The sequence below is a fragment of the Leptinotarsa decemlineata genome, unplaced genomic scaffold (genome assembly GCF_025532065.1).
Source record: "Leptinotarsa decemlineata unplaced genomic scaffold, Ldec_3_MD MMD2_tig00000251_RagTag_RagTag, whole genome shotgun sequence".
Taxonomy (NCBI): domain Eukaryota; kingdom Metazoa; phylum Arthropoda; class Insecta; order Coleoptera; family Chrysomelidae; genus Leptinotarsa; species Leptinotarsa decemlineata.
In genome coordinates, this window is record NW_027412547.1 from 888,128 (window position 1) to 907,978 (window position 19,851).

Below are 19,851 nucleotides of genomic sequence, written 5' to 3' on the forward strand. Positions count from 1 at the left end.
TGAACCTGTTGACGTTTTAGTTAATGAAAAATTCTCCACATGAAATAAAATATACACAAAGTCGATAGATCACAAAATTTTTACCTAAACTATGATTTTATGCATAGTTCTCCCATGCATTTACTTTACCACTTTTTCAGCCAACGGTATACATATCAATGAAATACATATAACATTAAAAATTGAACAATACCTATCACTAATGAAAGAATAAAATAATTCGTTAAAACCAAAAAAAAAATCAAATTCACCATATTATAATTCAAATATATCTCTAAAACACTTTTAAATCACACACAAACTAAACTCGATGAAAAAACGAATTGTTCCTACGCGGGCTGTCAGCTAAGAAAAAGTTGAAACTCAATGTTGCAAAAATAAGCAGAATGGATCCGATATGACATACATTTTCAATGCCGAACCAATAAATTGTGATATGGGTGCTCAATTTTCCTGAGAAAATTAACGATCAATTAAAATTTCCTGTAATTATTCATTTTTTTTTTAAGAATAAAGCCAGCAAACAAATAAATATACAATAATAAGATAGCTCGAATCCACGAATTAAGTATAAGTATTAAAGTATTAAGTATAAAAAAAATGGACAATAATATTTGCCTTGATAATTGATATAGTACAAGTTATATCTAAATATGATTCTTAATAGAATTAAATGAGCTGTATTTTCAAATGGTTTTCAAATGCTCATGTACCCTAATAAAATAAATCAATTATACATTCAAGCTACCCACCAAAAATAAAAAATTCAATATTACTGGTATATCAGCCATATTGTCATCCAGTCATTCAACGCCCTCTGTAGTGAATGCGACAATGTGTTCTTTCTAATGTCAACAGTTTCCACAAACTTCGTATTTTTGTTAAAATAATTTCAAAATAAATGTTGAGCCTAATTTTATTGAAGTTGACTCCCGACAACTTACAAAGAGTTGATTTTCTAATGATCGATGAATTTTTCTTGAAAAATTTGCATTTGGTACCGAAATTTGCATTTGGTATCGAAATGAAAAATTGAAATGGTAGGTTCCTTTTATTTATATGACATTCATTTCAGACTTTGTCTTTTATCAAAAGATGGAAAGTTTTGATACCTGAAAAAATATTTTTCGGAATGTAAACTAATGACACGGAATATGCAGCAAAATATGCACCCGCTGAGACCTACCTTTTACAAAAAAACGTTTATTAATTAGATAATTGTAACATTTGTATTCACACTGAGTTGACAACAATAACAACAAAAATGGCATCTGCCAAATTGGATCATCAGATCTGTGATTGGATATTAAAAACCAATACACTTGGCAACTCCGCTCTAGACAAGATCAATTTTATTGGTTAACAGACACGCGGCCAATTTAAATTCTTGCTTTTCGAATTATTTTTTTCTGCAAATATAAAGAGATTTTGGGACCGATTAGGCTTGATAAGTATAATATACCCCTAACTCGATCAGTCTATGATCAAACCAGTATCATTTTCCATAGCATGAAACAAGTCCATTGAAAACTGGTGTTCCAAAAACGAATAAGAGTTAATTAGAGCAAAATATGCAGCTTTTGCTGCTGAGAAATCGAGTTCTCTCGCTATAACCCTAATTGCAAAGCAACCAGAAGCTAATTTCTTGCATAAGGATGAAATATGAGCAGTGAATGTAAGGTCCTTATCCACGTGTAGGCCAAGAAACTTGGTGGTTACTGGTTCCATTGCTATTGATGAAGTTCCTTCAAAAACTTCACTAAGATGAATGTCTTGGAGAAATTCAGAGATGATTTAGTTGCATCACACCATTTTCTAACGTTTCATATCTGCTATAAGGAAGTCATTCAATTTAGTAATGTATGCCATATGTATATCAAGTAAGATCATACGAAAAACTATTATACACTAAGGATATCTTATGGGGCGTTCCACAAGGATCAGTACTGGGCCCGATTCTTATCCTCATTTATGTAAATGACCTTGTTACTCTCTCAATTCAAGAAATTTTTACGATCTTTGTGGATGACACCACGCTCCTTTGGCACGGAAAAAATACTTCTAATATGAAAGAAACTATCTCTAGTGATTTAAAAGTTGTGATGCAAATTACTTGTGCTTTAATATTAAAAAAACCTACTCACCTTCAGCTGTAGTATTGACAACTAGTGAACTAGTGAAATTCAACTGAAATTATCAAAGAACAATTCGTTCAGGCCAGTCTCAACTCCCTACACAGTAGGTAAATGGACTGACACCTATCAGAAAACAACTACTCCCTTGGTTAATACCACGAAGGGCGTTGGATTATATCCGATAGGTGTCAGTGCAGGATTCTTCACAGAAGTTATTCCTGCATATGCCGTTGGCGATACAACTACCTCAATAGATTTTCAATAATTGGAACACACTGTTTGCCTGATTTACAAAAAAAATAATATGGTTAGAACTCCGGAACATACAAATCACATACCTGGCAAGTAACTGAAAATAAAATGCATCTTCCTGTTCCAAAAACAAGCCAGACAAAGTATTCTTTAATTTATGAAAGTAAAAAGCTGTGCAATCACATACCGTACGAAATTAGGAAGAAAAAAAGCTATAAAAAGTTCAGAAATATTGTTAAAGAGTCCCTTGCAACTAAAGCGTGTTACAATCTTGATGAATATTACAATGGAACTGTGCTGTGTGTTTTTTGTTGTTGTTTGTATTGACAGCTATACTTTAAATTATATTTTAAACCGGAATATATATTTTATTGCCATGACATGTGAACTTATGTTCAAATTGTGTATATTTGTTATTTACTTACATCTTTTGAAAGGGACTACACATACTATTTTATCTACAAACTTTGTTGAAATTTTTTTCTCTTGTTATATTTTATCTTTTAGATATGTGAACTTAGTTTTGCTCAAATTGTGTTTCTGAGTATTTGTGTTTTTGAATTGTTTCTTATTCTTTTATTCTTTGAAGTGCTATATATATACCAGATTTTTTAACAAGCTTTGTCAATAAGATTGTTCTTTCTTGGACAAAGTATATGTCTATCTATCTAATACAATTCAAACTCTGTGTAATTACACTAAACTCTAAATTAGAAATTAAGATTATGAATTCTACTTTTCAGTTGGCACAGGCCCAAGTCGGTGGTCACACAGCCACTTCTAACGGTCCTATAAACAAAGCTCAGCCTATGAGCCTCTTGGAGGTATGAAAATCCCTTCCTTCTGGCTCACCCTCCAAATCATCCAAACCGTTTCTTTTCAGATGTTGAATCACTCCCAACAGCAAGACGAAGTTGCTAGATTGGGCGGTCCAAACGCGCACCTTCTTGGTCCCACCAGCCCCAATATTGGCCACCACCTTCACGGCCCCAACGATCTGACCATGAAACAACAGCAAGTGCAATATCAGCAACAGCAGCAGCATAAGCAGCAGATGGATATGTTGAATAAGCTGATCAACTCTTCTACTTCTGTGCAGATGAGGGGTTCTCCTCTGCATGATTTGGGCGTGCAGCAGAGCAGGGAATTGCTAAATAGACCAGAAGCCCAGGCCATTTTGCACGGTGAGTTTGGTAGAGTTTGTGTAAGGTCTTTCGGTGAAGATTGGGATTATTTTGCGCCAGTTCTAGTTGAAAGGATGAGGGGTTTTTCATGTCCCCAGATTGGTGTCAGGTGTGTCTTTTTAAAAGGGATAGAGTTACAATCGTGTGACCGTTGTTTTGACAGAAACCTAACATCCAAATGATAAGAAATGGAAATATTCTTAACTACGAACAAGAATATAACAAACAATTTCAAAATCACTCATGAAATGAGCATAAGAAAGACTTCATACAGTGTTCAACTCGTGTGCTTATTATGAAACATCATCAAGTAACTTCAAAGAGAAACATTTCAAAGAAATTTCAGTGTACATTTGAAAAAAAAATCATTTTTGAAAGTCGGTCTAGATGCTACGAGAGAAAATGCTTTCAAAATTTTTCAGATTAGTTCAAAAGCATATTTCATTATAATTATATGTCACTCTTCATTAGTAAATAATGATCTCCATGGTACAGTCAGTAACTTATGAAATGCAAAACGAAAAATATAAAAATAGAGACAAGTCAGGAAGCATCTTGTAAGACTATTATCTTTGTGGTATCTTGCATAAGTGATTGTCGGATATAATTCAATGTCTATCGTGGTGTTAGCCAGGGAAGTAGTTGTTTTTCGGCAGGCATTCACCGGAACCCACAGTGTAGGTGAGTTGGTAGATATGCGGGGCCGGTAGACCTTTGATCCTAATACTTCCGATTGAATTAACGTACTATTTTTTACATGTTTTCAAAATTATAATTGAGAAACGCAACTTGAAGAAATTTTTCTGATGTACACTGTATAATCTTTCGACAGAAAAAATATAAGCTTTGTAAAAATTGGTGTAAACATAAATATGAAAATTACGAGTCATGTTTCAGAAGTAAGTAACATTTTTAAATAACGTCTGGGAACAATTGAAGCACCCTCCATACAGTTCCGATTTAGCGCCGAGTGATTACCATTTGTTTGTGCATTTGAAAACTCGTCTGGGTGGGCAACGCCACAACGATGACGAAGAAGTTAACTATATGAGAGAGCAGCAGAGAATTTTTAGGCATTTGATATCAATGGAGTCTGAGGTGCATCTTGTTAAGAAGCCGAGCATTTTGAGAGACCCAAGTCTTTTAATTCCGTAACTTTATTGTGTGGGGCTTGATTTATAGAATAAGATAATTCTAAAGGAATATGTTTGCGGCTCAAAATTATGGAATGACATTTATGTGTATTAAATAGTATAACATTGACAAAACACCAAGTAGAAAGTTGGTGTGGTCCTCTCTGGAGTTCAACACAGTCGTCTTGTGAATCGATTTTCTTGTAAACTTTCATATCATTTGCGGAGCACAAGGAGTCTGCATTAGAAAAGCATTGAAAACCATTGAACAGCAATAGTCCCAAATGGAATCCTTGGGGTATACCGGAGAGTACTAAACTTCCAGAAGATTTAAATCCGTTAACTCGGGTTATCTGTATCCCATTAGAAAGATAAATTTGTATCCAAGATTGGAGATTCCCACAAATTCCCATATGTTCAGTTTTTTCTGTTAATCCAGTGTGGTTGACTTTATGAAAAGCCTTGGAAAAATATGTGGAAATAAAATGAACTTGGCCGCCTACGTCCAAGATGTTTGAGAGATAATCTACATAGAAAAGAAGATTCAGTAATGGGTTTGAGAAGAGTTTTTGTATGTGATTGGTAATATGACAGTTACTTTTATGGTAATTGTATATGGTTATAATCATAATCTTATTAGTTTTCATCAATATAGAAAAAACGGTGACACAGCTTGTACATTTTGAACAGATTTAAGTGAGATTTTTAATCATCACTATGAAGTGACAAAAATCGAAACTAAAATGTCATTGCTTTCAAAACCAAACAGTACGGTATCAGGTTCTGTAATGCTTGATTTACTATCCTTAAATGATCGAAGGATAATTTGATTTATTGGACAGAATGAAATAAATTTCAAAATGGTACTTACTTTAAAAACATGACTTGTATTTAGTCAAGGCAGAAATAGAAATTACTTTTTATCTTTATGTTTTTCTTGTAGTTATTTGAAAGTTACTTTCTTGCAACAAAATTATTATTCGGTTTTGATGAAGTGAAGATCATTTTCTAGCTACCAAATTATTAAGTTTTGATGAAAATAACCAATGGTTTTTAGAGTTTTAAAACAAATTTCCATATAAGAAACATCATCAATGTTTAACTATTTCGGTTATTTATATCTCCCTATAACTTTGAAGTCAGGAGCCTGTTGAGGAATCAGGAGTGGGATTTTGCGGCATCAGGAATGGGAGGCTACAGAATCAGAAGTGGGATATCTATTTCAATTCTTATGTATGAACCCTGACTCGACATCATTTATAGTTGTAGTATAATTAGTGCAATTGATTTTTTGACATAATATGAAGGTCTGAAACGCGGCGAGATCACCACTCAGCACGTGTATCAGCAGCTGAGCAATCCAGCTTTGCAGCCGCGCCACAGGGAGATGCTCATGACCATACTGAAAATGCAAGGCACGGGTTACGGCCCCAGCCCGAGGGCGCTCAGCCCTCAGCCTCCCCATCACATGTTTCAGCAGCAACAGCAGCAGCAGTTGCGAGTGTCGCCACTGCCTCCGAATGGTGAGTCAGGCATTGGATGTCCCCCAGGCACTGTATATAGCGCAAGCACTTGTCCTTTTTGGATTTTGGCTCGAGTTCGGTAGAGTTGGTGTTTTTCGTAGGGGGTTGGTTTTGGTATATAGGAGGGTGAATGAAAATGCGTCAGTTCATGTTTGAAATAACAATTTTTTTTGTCTTGAATCAGTAATTCATTTGGGATGCCACAAGGAAACCTTTTTGGGCCTCTTTGTTTAATTTTAATGGTTTTTTTAAATTTTCTGTAGGAATACGCATAATAGTATATTATGCAACGATCATGTAATGATGGTTATTAAGACACGAGCATTAACCGGGATACGAAACGAGCCGAAGGCGAGTTTTGTATGGTATATGCGAGTGTATTAATAACCATTACATGAGAGTTACATACGCTATTTTTTCTAAACCCGATAAATAATGAAAAACTATAAATATTATATTTATATTAAACACATTTCCAGTAATTAACTCATATTTTTAAAAAAAAACAAACTTAATGGTATTATCATGGATATATGAAAACTATAAAGATTCTAATTATATTTATATTGAATATAACAACTGTAATTAATCTGATCTTTTAAAAATATTGGAGTCGATGGTATTCCTTCTATATCGCTGTTTTCAGACATTTTGATAATATAATATATGAAAACTGATTTTGACAAATAAAGCAATTAGTTTCTTAGGTTAGAATCTAGGACAAACAAAGGAACAGGATTCTTGATTGAAAAATTATGTGTTTCTATTGGTTGATAATTTGTATCGTTATGAAAAATCTGTATCATAATGAATATCATTATGAAACGGATTATGGTCATATAAGTGTATTGTTAGAGTACGGGTGTAGAAAAATGATTAAAAACGTCAATATTTCAGTTACATTGAACAAGGACATGTCAACAATTACAAGTTTACTTATACAGGGGTGCGCAAAAGTCCGGAATAAAATTAATATCTTTTTAACCAGTATTTTAGAGAAAAAAACGTTGAAACATGTCAGTTGATTTCACGTTGTACGCATTTTTTGGCAATAAAATTATTTTTTTTTCAACCCCTCCCCAACCCTCCCCAACTATTTTTTTCAAATGCAAACCTATGTCGTGTATGGGCTCATTGAAAAGCTCGTAAAAAATAGATTCTGACCATACCCTTTATTTATTTTTTGTGGTTACAACGAAATGAGTGAAAACTCTTTTGAAAAGTTACAAATACCTAACTTAGTGCTATCTACGGGTGAAATAACGTAACAGATGCTGAAATTGGTCTCCACCCTCTACTTGGCAGGCTCCTAGGCGATGGTAAAACCCGTCTACGGAATTCCGAATGGCCTCAGCCGGTATGTTATGTGATTCCACTCTATTTTTGCTTTTTAGATCTTCAATATTAGCCGGCCTATTTTGGTAAACCTTGTCTTTCATATATCCCCAATAAAAATAATCTAATGGTGTTAAGTCTGGGGATCTTGGCGGCCATTCAATTGTACCACGTCGTCCAATCCAGCGTCCTGCAAATATGTCATCGAGATATTCTCTGACATTAATACCAAAATGTAGGGGAGCGCCGTTCTGTTGGAACCAAAGTGTTTCAGTGGGGATATCTGGATCTGCTTCATTGGGAAACATAACAGCTAATGCAGGGACTAATTCAAAGCGTAAAAAGTCTAAGTAGCGTGCAGCTGTAAGGTTTCCCTCAAAAAAGTATGGCCCTAATATTCTGTTGTTGATGATGCCTGCCCATACATTTACTTTCTGAGGACGCTGCATACGAGCTTCGCATATCCAGTGTGGGTTTTCCTGACTCCAGAATCGATAGTTGTGCTCGTTATGTACTCCATGTAAATAAAAAGTAGCTTCGTCCGAAAAGAGTATGTTGAGTAGAAACCCATTATTCTCGTCACATCGCTTCATTATTTCCTCACAAAATTGCAAACGGCTGTCATAGTCATCTTCCAAGAGCTCTTGGACAAGACATACCTTATGTGGGTGGTATTTTTCTGTTTTCAAAAACCTCCCAATCGTACGTCTAGACGCTGGTAGAAATTTTGCAGTGTAAGTACTTTGCAGGTTTGTGTTATTGATATTCAGATCAAGTGTTTCGACTTTGTTTTGGTAATTATGAAAACGAATTACTTTAGTTTTCTTGGTATTGAAAACTAGATCTTGATTTTTGTCAAGTCAGAGTCATAACATTTTCATATTTATTAATTAAGACATCTGTTCGTTTATCAGATATAAGTAACGATATATCATCTGGATAGGCATAAAATAGGGGGTATGAAATTTCTCTATTTTTAGAAAGTAGGTACTGATGATCCTTAGCAATTGTTGAGCAATGTACATCATCACCACTTATTTGTTTTTTGCAACGTTAATTTACCCGTAGATAGCATTAAGCAGGTATTTCTAATTATTTTTGTTTTAAAAGAGTTTTTTCTCATTTCGTGGTAACCGCATGAGTAAAAAAAATAAAGGGTATGGTCAGATTCCATTTTTACGAGCTTTTCAATGAGCCCATGCACAACATAGGTTTGTATTTGAACAAAAAAAGGTGGGGAGGGTTGCAGCTAAGGGGTTGAAAAAAATATTTCATTTTATTGCCAAAAAATGCGTACAACGTGAAATCAACTGACGTGTTTCAGCGTTTTTTCCCTAAAATACTGGTTAAAAAGATATTAATTTCATTCCGGACTTTTGCGCACCCCTGTATATAAAAAACATCAATAATACAGTTAAAAAAATAAAAAATTATTATAAAAAGAAATCGTCTATGGAATAACACCACTTTTTCAGCCTTCGATTTAAAAATATGAACTTTGGTTGATGATATTATATGATCATCAAGAATATTATAGAGCTTACAACCAATATGGAAAAACTACACCTTGATTGTGGTAAAGTGGCCCTTGTCCCCCTCTTTATACCAAAACCGATGCCAATTTTCGAAATGTGTTTGGCTTAAGTTCCCAGTCATAGTTTGGATTCGAAGGTGCTAATTTGTCTCCCCTGATTTGCTTTGCTTCGATGTCTCCATTGTAATGGCTTTCTGTGTTATGTATTGCATGTTAGATCCTCGTCACTGACAAGTCTTATTGTTTCATGCAGCGTACTGTGTGTCTCCAATATTGGCGACGAGCCCTAATACTTTGACTGTGCCCGGTGAGTGGTAGTTACCCTTAATCCAAATTACCTTGTTTCAATGCAGATAATTTCGAATAGATGAAGTCGCAGCCTAAAACAAAGCATTCGAAATCCAGTACCAAATTGTATCTGAAAATTAATGAAAATGTATTTGGTTTTATTCACTCATTGTCAGTGGGCGAACCAAATATACAAGGTAAACTTAAATTACACTATGATCATAAATGTTTGATTATATTGAAATTACAATTTTTCAATACTTATCAGTGAATATACAGGGCTGTTCAAATTCGTTTCTGTATCGTAAACGATAAGAGATAGAGTGTCGGTTAAATTGTGGCAAAGTTGCGTATTTCAGAGACCTATTCAATGATGTAAAAAAATTGAATATAGCTCTTTTGGTTCTGGAGATATATAGGAAAAACAAAAGAATCCCTTTTTTTTGCCTATATCTTCTTTATTCGCAGACATTCGAAAAGTTGTCTACATTTTGCTATTGGCACTTGATGTGGGCTATCAGAATATGTCCATGAATATTTTATACAGGGTGTCATCTAACTTGGGCTGCCCCCATCTTGAGAGTTTTTAAATACGGACCTGTATCTTTTGTTGTAGTTTTTGGATTGTAGATGAGAAATTAATTTTTATTTTATATTTCGGGATGTTTTGGTAATATTTGATTATAATTGTGTGAATTATTCCCCTTTAAATCACGGCCGTAGAATTTTTAAAGAGTTTTTTTTTATTTTTAGGTACCTATTCATATTATTTCCATTGCTCTGAGCGTTTTCTATAATGAACTTCGAATAAGAAAACCTTTATGATTATCTGAAACATATCTACATCAAAAATATATTAAATGTGTTTTAATATGCAGAAAAAGAAATGATAATGATAATAACATCCGAAACAAATACTATAATTGTAATGAAAATAGAAATGAAGTAATTTATATACACAAAAAAATAAATGGCGCAATAAATGTTCGACTTGGAGTCCATCCATTTCGAGACATTTTCGAACTCGATTTTTCATATTATTTATTGCCCTTAATACACTTATTTGCTGCATGAAATTAAAAATACTCAATCTCGAGTCTTCAACATTTTCTGTCTCTCTGCCAGCGTAAATCCTATTTTTCAATGTCACCCATAGAAAATAGTCCAAAATAGTAAGATCTGGTGATCTTGTAGGCCATCTTATTGGCCCATTATTTGCCTCGAAATGGAAGGACTCCAATTGGAAACATTTATTGCCCCATTATTTTTTTTGTGTATATAAATTGCTTCATTTCTATTTTTATTACAATTATATTGTTCATTTCGGATGTTATTGCTATCATTTCTTTTTTTGCTCATCAAAACACATATATTTTTGTTGTAGAAATGTTTCAGATAATCATAAAAGGTTTTCTTATTCGTTCGAAGTTCATTGTAGAAAACTCTCAGAGCAATGGAAATATAAAAAAATATGAATAGGCACCTAAAAATAAAAAAAAAACTCTCTGAAAACTCTACGGTACATAGGGAGACCTGAAAGATGCTATTGTGTTTATATTTAACTCACTCAACCAATTTCTAGGGCCGTAATTTAAATGGGAATAATTCACCCAATTATAATCAAATATTACCGAAACATCCCGAAATATAAAATAAAGTTTAATTTCTCAGTATGAAGTGAACGTGTACGATCCAAACACTACAACAAGAAATACAGGTCCGTATTTAAAAATTCAAAGATAGGGATGGCTCAAGTCAGATGACACCCTATATAAAAGATTCATGGACATATTCTGATAGCCCACATCAAGTGCCACTAGCAAAATGTTGACAGATTTTCAATATGTCTGCGAATTAAAAAGATATAGGCAAAAAAATCATTTGGGATTTTTTTGTTTTTCCTGTATATCTCCAGAACCAAAATAGCTATATTCGATTTTCTCACATAATTGAGTAGGCCTGTAAAATACGCAACTTTGCCACAATTTGACCGACACTCTATCTCGTATCGTTTACGATGTACAGAAACGAATTTGAATAGCCCTGTATATCACTCATCTAGTGAATATATTAATGATGCAATCAAAGAAGTCGATATTTTCATGATTCGTTAATCTGAACGTCCGTGGTAAGTATTAGTTTTATATGATTTTGTTTTGGAGAATGGGATTGAATATGTATTTCTGTCTTTTTGATCGTAATACAGGTGTTTCAAATTCGATTTTGGGATCTCGGAAAGTAGTAAGAAATACGAAGATGGTTAAATTGGGGCAAAGTTGCGCATTTACCTGACTAGCAATACGCTGTTGAGAAATTTCTGAAATTCCGAATATATTCAAAGATATCCGGAAAAAACAGACATTTCGGAAAACGGTTTTTATTTTTTTCTGGTTTTATTTTTCGAAGGATTCGGAAATAAATTGCACTTCCACATTGCCACTTTTTCCCTGCTACATAATGGTGTTTTCAGATTTGCTATCCTATTATGATAAAAATAAATTTTTTTCAATATCTCCAATTTTTCGAAAAAGAATAATAACTTATGATACATCATTGAAAAGGTAAAATCTGGTTCTGTTCAATGTAGCGCCCATAAGAAAAAATAGAGTTGATGATGGTGACCGGAAGACGAAACGTCGGATACCAAATCTGAAAATACCATTATGTAGCAGTAAAAAAGTGGCAATGTGGAAGTGCAATTTATTTTCGAATCCTTCGAAAAATAAAGCCAAAAAAATAAAAACATTTTTTTTGAAATTTCTGTTTTTTTCGGATATCTCCGGATATATTAGAAATTTCAGAACTTTCTCAATGGCATATTGTTAGTCAGGTAAATGCGCAACTTCGCCCAAATTTAACCATATTCGTATCTTTCATAATTTCTGAGATCCCAGTGGTGAGGATCGAATTTGAAACACCCTGTATAGCTTATTTTTCCAATCACTCCCGAACAGTCTAAATGTTCGATAATGTGAGGTCTTTGGACTTCCTTCTCAAATTTAAGTACAACGACTCCATAATAGAGTATTTCTAAACTCACATAATTTTTGAAGCTTGCATAATGCAAAAAACTTTGTTCTCAATTATATCACCGAAGAGTAAGTGCTTTATCTATATAAGAATACTTTCTTCACGACAAAACTTCAGTATTCCATATCTCTAGTAGACGTTTTCATGTCAAATAGTGTCATTGGACATATTTTATCAATATAAAAAGGAATAATAAAGGATCAATTGGATCACGAATGTTTTGCCCAGGCTCAACAGTCCTTGAAAAAAAATTCCGAAGAAAACGAATGTATAACGATTTTTCTTATAAATGAGAATGCCATCTGTGGGTGAAAACTCAAACCCGTATCGTGTACGTCGATTGTCGAACGGGGAATCGCTCCCTACCTCTCAGTAGCTCTCAATGCAACTATGGAATGGAAACCATAGCTGAGAGGTGGTCAATAACGAAGCTTCCCAAGAAAAATCGTCGTGCTCACATCGTATTCAATCGGTTGCCCAAATTGCTTCTTATAAAGTTATCTGAACGAATTTTCGTAGCGCTGCACCAGAGGATTCCTTCTCCGAGAGAGCTGCAGGTCCACACGCAGAACATCTTACAGAGGGCACTGATCAAGAAGAAGCTCGAGGAGCAGCAGGAGAACTACCGTAAGAAGCAGGAGATGCAGAGAGGCCAGAGCCCCAGTACGAACGGTCCTGCGAAGAGCATCTCTTCTCCGACACCTTTGGCTTTCACTCCGACCTCCGTGTTGAGAAAGATGACCGCAGACAAGGATGAGGGTAAGGTTTTTTGTTGGTAACATAGTTTTTTTGTCTGGCCAGGCTCATGTTTAAAGAAAGAGAAAAATAACTTTTTATTTACACGAAAGCTCTCAGCTTTTAGTAAAATTCACAATTACCATTAAGGTTCTGTTGCTAGCTTGGTTAAGTTTCTATTAAATTTCGAACTGGAAAATAAACGTAAACAAAAAAATTTATTTTAATCGAATGTTCGAACTGACCTCTCCCAATTTGCACATAGTGATATAAAATGCTTCTGTTTCCTTCCTTACATTCTGTAGAACACCAGAGGTTAGTAGCCTACAGTGCTTGGTAATTTCTTCTCGTTAATTATCTACAATAGTTGATGTCGTACACTTTTGATTTCGACCATTTTCATTGAAAAAAGTCCAGTAGAGTTGAATCTGGAATTCGGGTGGCCATTCTGTGGAACCTCTGCTTCTGAGCCATCGACCTGGAAAGTTGTTGCCAAGGAATTGTTGACAAACTGTACCATTTTGCAGTAAAGGATCTAAATAGATAATATCGATGCTTGGTATAACTTGATTATACAGCAAATTAAATATAGTAGAATGACCATCTGGTACTATTGATTATATCCCCTATATATGGTGTTTTCAGATATCCTAGGAGATGGTTGTTGATAAAGTAGAAGAGAGTAGAATACTTGTTTACGAAAAGTAGGAAATATAGTAACTGGAGAATTATCTTGATATTTCTTTACATTAAATACATAAGCAAAAAAGATACTAAACAGTATGATAACTCAAGTTCAAACAAGGCAAAAATAAAAAACGCTAATAATGGGGAATGTTCATCAATTTGGGTTATTACAGCAAATACAAGTTTGAACAAAATAAAGCTGAGTTTAATTCATGAGTTTTTCAAATTCACTTCGAAAAGTATTCAAATTGATGTTCCAAATGTTGGGTTTTAATTTTTAAAGGGATTTGTTTCTAATTCACATATTGGCAACAGCGCCTATATTAAGTTGAAATAATTTATACGTACCTAGATTATCTACTTTAAAAATGGAAAAGTATCTTTATATATCAACAATTAAGGCAAAGTATAAATTATAGTTCAATACCACCTCCACAAGCTACATAAACAACAGTTGTTTTGTTATTTATTTATATAGAGGAAGATGGGTTAGGTGCACAAAATGTCATATGTTACAGAATGTCTCGGAACTCGGGACATGAGTGAACAGAACAGTACGCCTCTGAAATATGCCATCTTTGTTTGTCTCATACAGGTAACAGATTCATTGTCCTTTATTAGATGTAACCGATGTTGCCAAATGGTGAAATAGAAACGAATCCCTTTAAATGTTGAATGCATCATTTTATTCCTCTTTTTTAAGTATTCAAATAATTTTTTAAAGAAAAAGGTTGAAATGATAAGCTTAAAATGTGTTTTTTTACAGCTCTTTTATGAAAACTACATGATTTTCGTCAGGAGGAACATGACAATAACTATTTCAGAAAAATTTTGACCTAAACATTAACAACTTCAGCAATAACTAGTTGATGAAATTTAGGACCATATTGTGTACTTGAACAAAAAATTACCGCTAGCTACTTTGGAATATACGATTTCATTTTTTTTTTGTTTTATGATATGCTTCAGGAAAGGAAAACAAATTGTTCATCGATGGCAAAATTCCTCCAGGCCGACCTTTGACTGGTGTCAGGCCTCTGCCAGTGCAGCCCCCTCAGGGACAACAATGGAATCAGCCATATGCTTCTGTGAAGCATCCAGGTACGAGTAAGTGGATTTGAAATTCATACAATTTTGACGAGTTATAGGTTTTTACTCCCTCAAAATTATTCGGATATAAAGGGTAAATTAATAAAATCAACAAGAGTTTGGTATAGCCTCATAGGAAAAAATCGAGAAGGGTCAAATCAGGTGGACAAGCAGGCCGTTCCAGTAGATAGTTCCTACCAATCTACATGCCTGATTATGTATGATCTAACCAATCCCTTACAGGTGGGGGCGCGCCATATTTTTGGAAAAAATGTATTTTCAAATCCATCTTGATTGTTGGCCATATTCTTGAATCTGTGGGTGCTTGAAGTTGTAAAGAATTTCCAAAAATAAATGGTCAGTCAGATATTCCCTTAGATATATGGGACAAGAGATATGGTTTCCCGATATTCTTGCCCAGACCTTTATTTCCTCAGGAGTTTGAATGTGACTTTGTCAAAAAATATGTGGGTTTATGTCTGACCAATATCGCACATTTTGTTGGTTTAGTTCTGATTAAGGAAAAAGTGCATTTGTCACTAAAACAAATACTGTTTATGCAGTTTAATTCTGTAATCAAATGCTCGGACATAAACTCACAAAACTGCATTCTTCTGTCAGAGTTATAAAGGTGAAACATATGTCTCACAATGTATTTCTTCACGGTGGTTATTGAGATATAGTCCCAAGATAGATTTTCTTCCATCTCTTCTTGCTTTAGCTACACTTCCAGTTGTTCGACATTTTATTTATTTATTTACGGACTTGCCATTATACAATGAACACATAAATAGTGTGATTGAAAAAATAAACAATTGAATAATAATATAGAATACCAAAGAACAAATATCAATTAATTATAATAATCAGCAGTTTCTCTATAGTAGGTCGATACGTTCAACCTGATTTTTAAACGAGTACAAAGACGGGTCAAACAAATCAATATAGCTGCTGTTCTTATTTGCTAACCTAAGAATTCTAGTGATGGTTTCATATAGGCCATAGCTAGTAGAATGGTAAGGAACTTTAAACAACTCCGACGCTCTGGTTCTTCTTAAATTTACGTTGAAGTTAATCATTTGTGTTACAAATGGACAGTTCATATCACCATTTATAACTTGATGAAGAAGTCTTAGATCAATTTCAGTTCGGCGCTGCTCCAAAGTAGATAAATTAGAAGAAGCAGAACGTCTGAGTACTCATAGTCGGACCTCAGATATCCGAGCTTAAATGCACATAATCTCAGAAATTTTTGTACTTTCCCAGTCATAGATATATCTGTCTGATATAGCAATTATTTTCCAAGACCGTGTGTACCAAAGAACAGTACAATATTTTAAAGGTATTTATAGAAAAAAAAATGATGATAAAAAAATAGAAAAAGGAAGACAAGAAGCAGAAATTAACAACAGAATCGAGAAAACCATAAAATTGTACTATACAATGAATAATAAAAGAGAAATTTCAAGACAGACAAAACTACAAATATTCAAAACAATATATAGGCCAGTATTAACATATGGATGTGAATCTTGGATATTAACAAAAAAAATCAAAAGTAGAATACAAGCAACAGAAATAAAATAACTGAGGAGAATTATAGGTGTGACAAGGAGAAATAAGATAAGAAATACACGAATAAGAGAAGAACTAGACATAGAAGACATTATTTCATTTATAGAACAAAAACAATTAGGATGGTGGGGACACATACAGAGAATGCCAAACAATAGACTTGTGAAACAAATCTATGAAGCGAAAACACAAAACAAGAGAAGAAGAGGAAGACCTGAAAAAACCTGGAACGACATTATAGGAAAGATTCTAAAAGGAAGAAATAAACATTGGAACGAAGTAGACACTGACTAGAGATAGAAAGGAATGAAAAAAGTTCATAAAGCAACAATAAAATGATAACCCGACACCCTGAGGGTAAAAGGGTTCAAGGATATATATATATATATATATATATATATATATATATATATATATATATATATATATATATATATATATAGAAAATTTATCTGTGGATCTTTGAACAAATCCCAATAATTTGAGTGATTTAGATATAATATGATCAATATGACCTTTAAAAGGTTACTTGGCTATTAAATAACACTCCCAAGTCCCGAACGTTCTTAATCAACGTTAGATTATTGTTTTTATGGATATACAATAGGTTTCATAGCTCTTGAAAATGTTATTTGATAACATTTATTTATATTTAAATGAAGCATGTTTTCACCACACCAATTCATATCAATTTCCTGAAATATTTTTGACAGGTCGAATTATCAGGAAATCTTGCATTCAACACTATTGAAAATTACGGCTGTAAATAAGGATTGCTTCTACTTTTTGCTCTAAAGATCTGGCGCAAACCATTTCATGAAAATTTAAACAAAATGTAATTAAGCGAATGACTGGTACACTAGTGACAGCTGTCAAGGTAACACATTACTACCTATCACTAGAGTAACATGGTGCAGATTCTTATCTCTTAGTCGATCACAAAAAAATCCTAAATCAGATTAACAACAGAAATGCACTTTTTTGTCAAATATTTTGATTCAATTTTGTTCTAAATACGATTCATTTCGTAAACATTTCCTTTCTGTCACACATTACTAACTTTGGAGCCGTTTCAATCCTTGTTTGATTTCAAAGTTACGAATTATCATTCATATCATTTATGCAACAACTACTCCGCAACCAGTTATCCAAATTCAAAACAGTAGAGGTAGTTGTATAGGGAATTGAGATACCTTTCAAGTGAAGGGTCACAAGACCCCCTTTTTTATTTGATTTAAAAAAAATTGATAGTGCCTGCTCTGCAGCAAGTCACATCATCAGCTTGTAACGTAGTCAATAAACTTTACTTCAATGCGATTCTCCAAAAATTTAATAGGATAATGTATACTATTCATGATTTAAAGAAGATGGGGAGTACTGAACTTGTTTTAAGGAAACTTGTTTTTCATTTTTGGGAAATGAAAACTTTATGTCAAGAATAACTTCAATAATCATAGGTTATGCTAATGCCAACAAAGAATTCAGTTCGGGCAAGTATCCATTTCATTACAAAGATCCTCATTTGCCAGGTCGTCCCATCGTCAAAGCGAACAACTATCAGGGCCAGACTGCGGAGCAGTTCTTCAGCCAGCATCAGCAGCAGCAACAACAGCAGCGCAACATGTTCAACCAGCCGCCCCCGGGTGTTTCTGGCCAACGCAAACCTGGCAACAACCAGGGTGGGCTGCAGTTCGTCCCCAATCAAGGTGTCGCTCAGTCTCAGTACAACACACAACAATACTCTACTAATCAACAGTTCACCCAACAGCAGCTGAGAGCGCAGCACCAGCACCGGCCCTCGAATCAGCAGTCGTCGGTGATTCAGCAGCAGCAGCAACAACAACAGCAGAGGGGACAGCAGCTAGGGTTCCAGCAGCAACAGCAGCAGCAGGGCGGCCAAATGGCAGGTCAGGCATGGCAGCAGTTTTTCAGTAACGGCCAAGGTGAGGTGGTTTTATTTTTGGGAAATTATTTTTCTTTTAAAGGTTGTACACTTCTAAGGGATTTATTAATCAGTGTATAAATATGTTGATTTGGAGCAACAAATCATTACTCATGAGTCAGCAATAACGTAATGATGGAACGGTTCATTGAATAGGAAATGCTTGTTATATTTATTTATTTACTTTTTACTCCTACAAACACAATATTGAATTGTAATTGAAAGTAAGAGAGATAAAACTACAATAACAAAATAAGCTTAAGAACTACTAACTAAAATAAAACAAAACAGTAAATATAAAAGGAAACAACAAAGAAATCAAATAAATTATCACAATTTTTAAAATGTATACAAGTACCTATAAATTAAGTTACCCAATACCTAGAAATTAATCCGGCTGTGAGAAAAAGTAGGCCCTTATCTCTTTGGCATTTGTTTTAGTGAAAAGATTCACGGTGCTATTTTCAGTTAAAATGTTGCAATGATTTAGCATACGGGTGATTGGCGAGTTATCAGAAAGGCCGATAAAGAATATTCTCTTGTCCTGTCTACGCAGGTTTACCTTAGGCACCAACAACTTTACATAGTTGACCAGAGATGATCCCTTGTACTTTACATTATTAATTATATAGTATACAAAAAGAACATCCTGTAATGCACGCCTGCTCTGTAAAGTAACAATGTTAAATTCCTTGAGCATGCTTCTGTAAGACACCATAATGGGATAGCAGCCATAAATTTTGACATAAAGATATCTAAGAAATCTTTTTTGAACTTTTTCAATCAAATCTGCGTTGGTCTCTCCCTGTGGTGACCAAATAACAGAAGCATACTCAAGATGAGGTCTAACTAGAGCATTAAATAACTTTACAATACACCCAACATCTCTAAAGTTTTTCGTATTTCTAATAACAAAACCAAGAATCTTATAGGCTTTGTTGACAATATATTCATAGTGAGTGTTGAATTTGAGGTTACTTTGAATATAAACACCTAAGTCCTTACACTCAGACTTACGCATAAGTGGAACGTTTTCTACTTTGTAAGAAGCAGAAATATAGTTAATTTTCCTTGTGAATGTTATAACTGAGCACTTATCGATATTTAAGAACATTTTGTTACTTTCAAACCACCTGCAAACCGAATCAAGATCTTCCTGCAATTTCATGCAGTCTTCTAGGCACGTTATTAGCTTAAACAGCTTAAAATCATCTGCGAATATAAGGCAAAATGAGTGTAAAATGCAGTGAGCTAGGTTATTGATAAAAATTATGAAAAGAAGTGGGCCCAAGTTGCTACCCTGTGGCATCCCAGATGTTACAGAAAACCTGTCAGATAATGACTGCCCCACCCTGACTTGCTGATATCTGTCAAGCAAATAAGATTTTATAAATTGCATACATTTTATA

The 19,851-nt window shown here is 34.1% G+C and overlaps 1 protein-coding gene across 6 annotated transcripts in view; it reads left to right on the top strand.

Moving 5' to 3' along the window:
* LOC111509635 (eukaryotic translation initiation factor 4E transporter) overlaps positions 1-19,851 on the top strand; it is a 53,750-nt gene that overhangs the window by 23,946 nt on the left and 9,953 nt on the right. For 2 of the 6 annotated variants that reach the window (XM_074173459.1, XM_074173457.1), the window contains exons 8-13: positions 3,131-3,211; positions 3,271-3,571; positions 6,012-6,227; positions 12,934-13,173; positions 14,806-14,943; positions 18,030-18,443. In XM_074173459.1, the coding sequence (XP_074029560.1) occupies positions 3,131-3,211; positions 3,271-3,571; positions 6,012-6,227; positions 12,934-13,173; positions 14,806-14,943; positions 18,030-18,443 (1,390 nt within the window). The remainder of the gene's footprint in view (positions 1-3,130; positions 3,212-3,270; positions 3,572-6,011; positions 6,228-12,933; positions 13,174-14,805; positions 14,944-18,029; positions 18,444-19,851) is intronic. The other 4 variants (XM_074173462.1, XM_074173461.1, XM_074173458.1 and 1 more) reach the window with 4 other exon arrangements.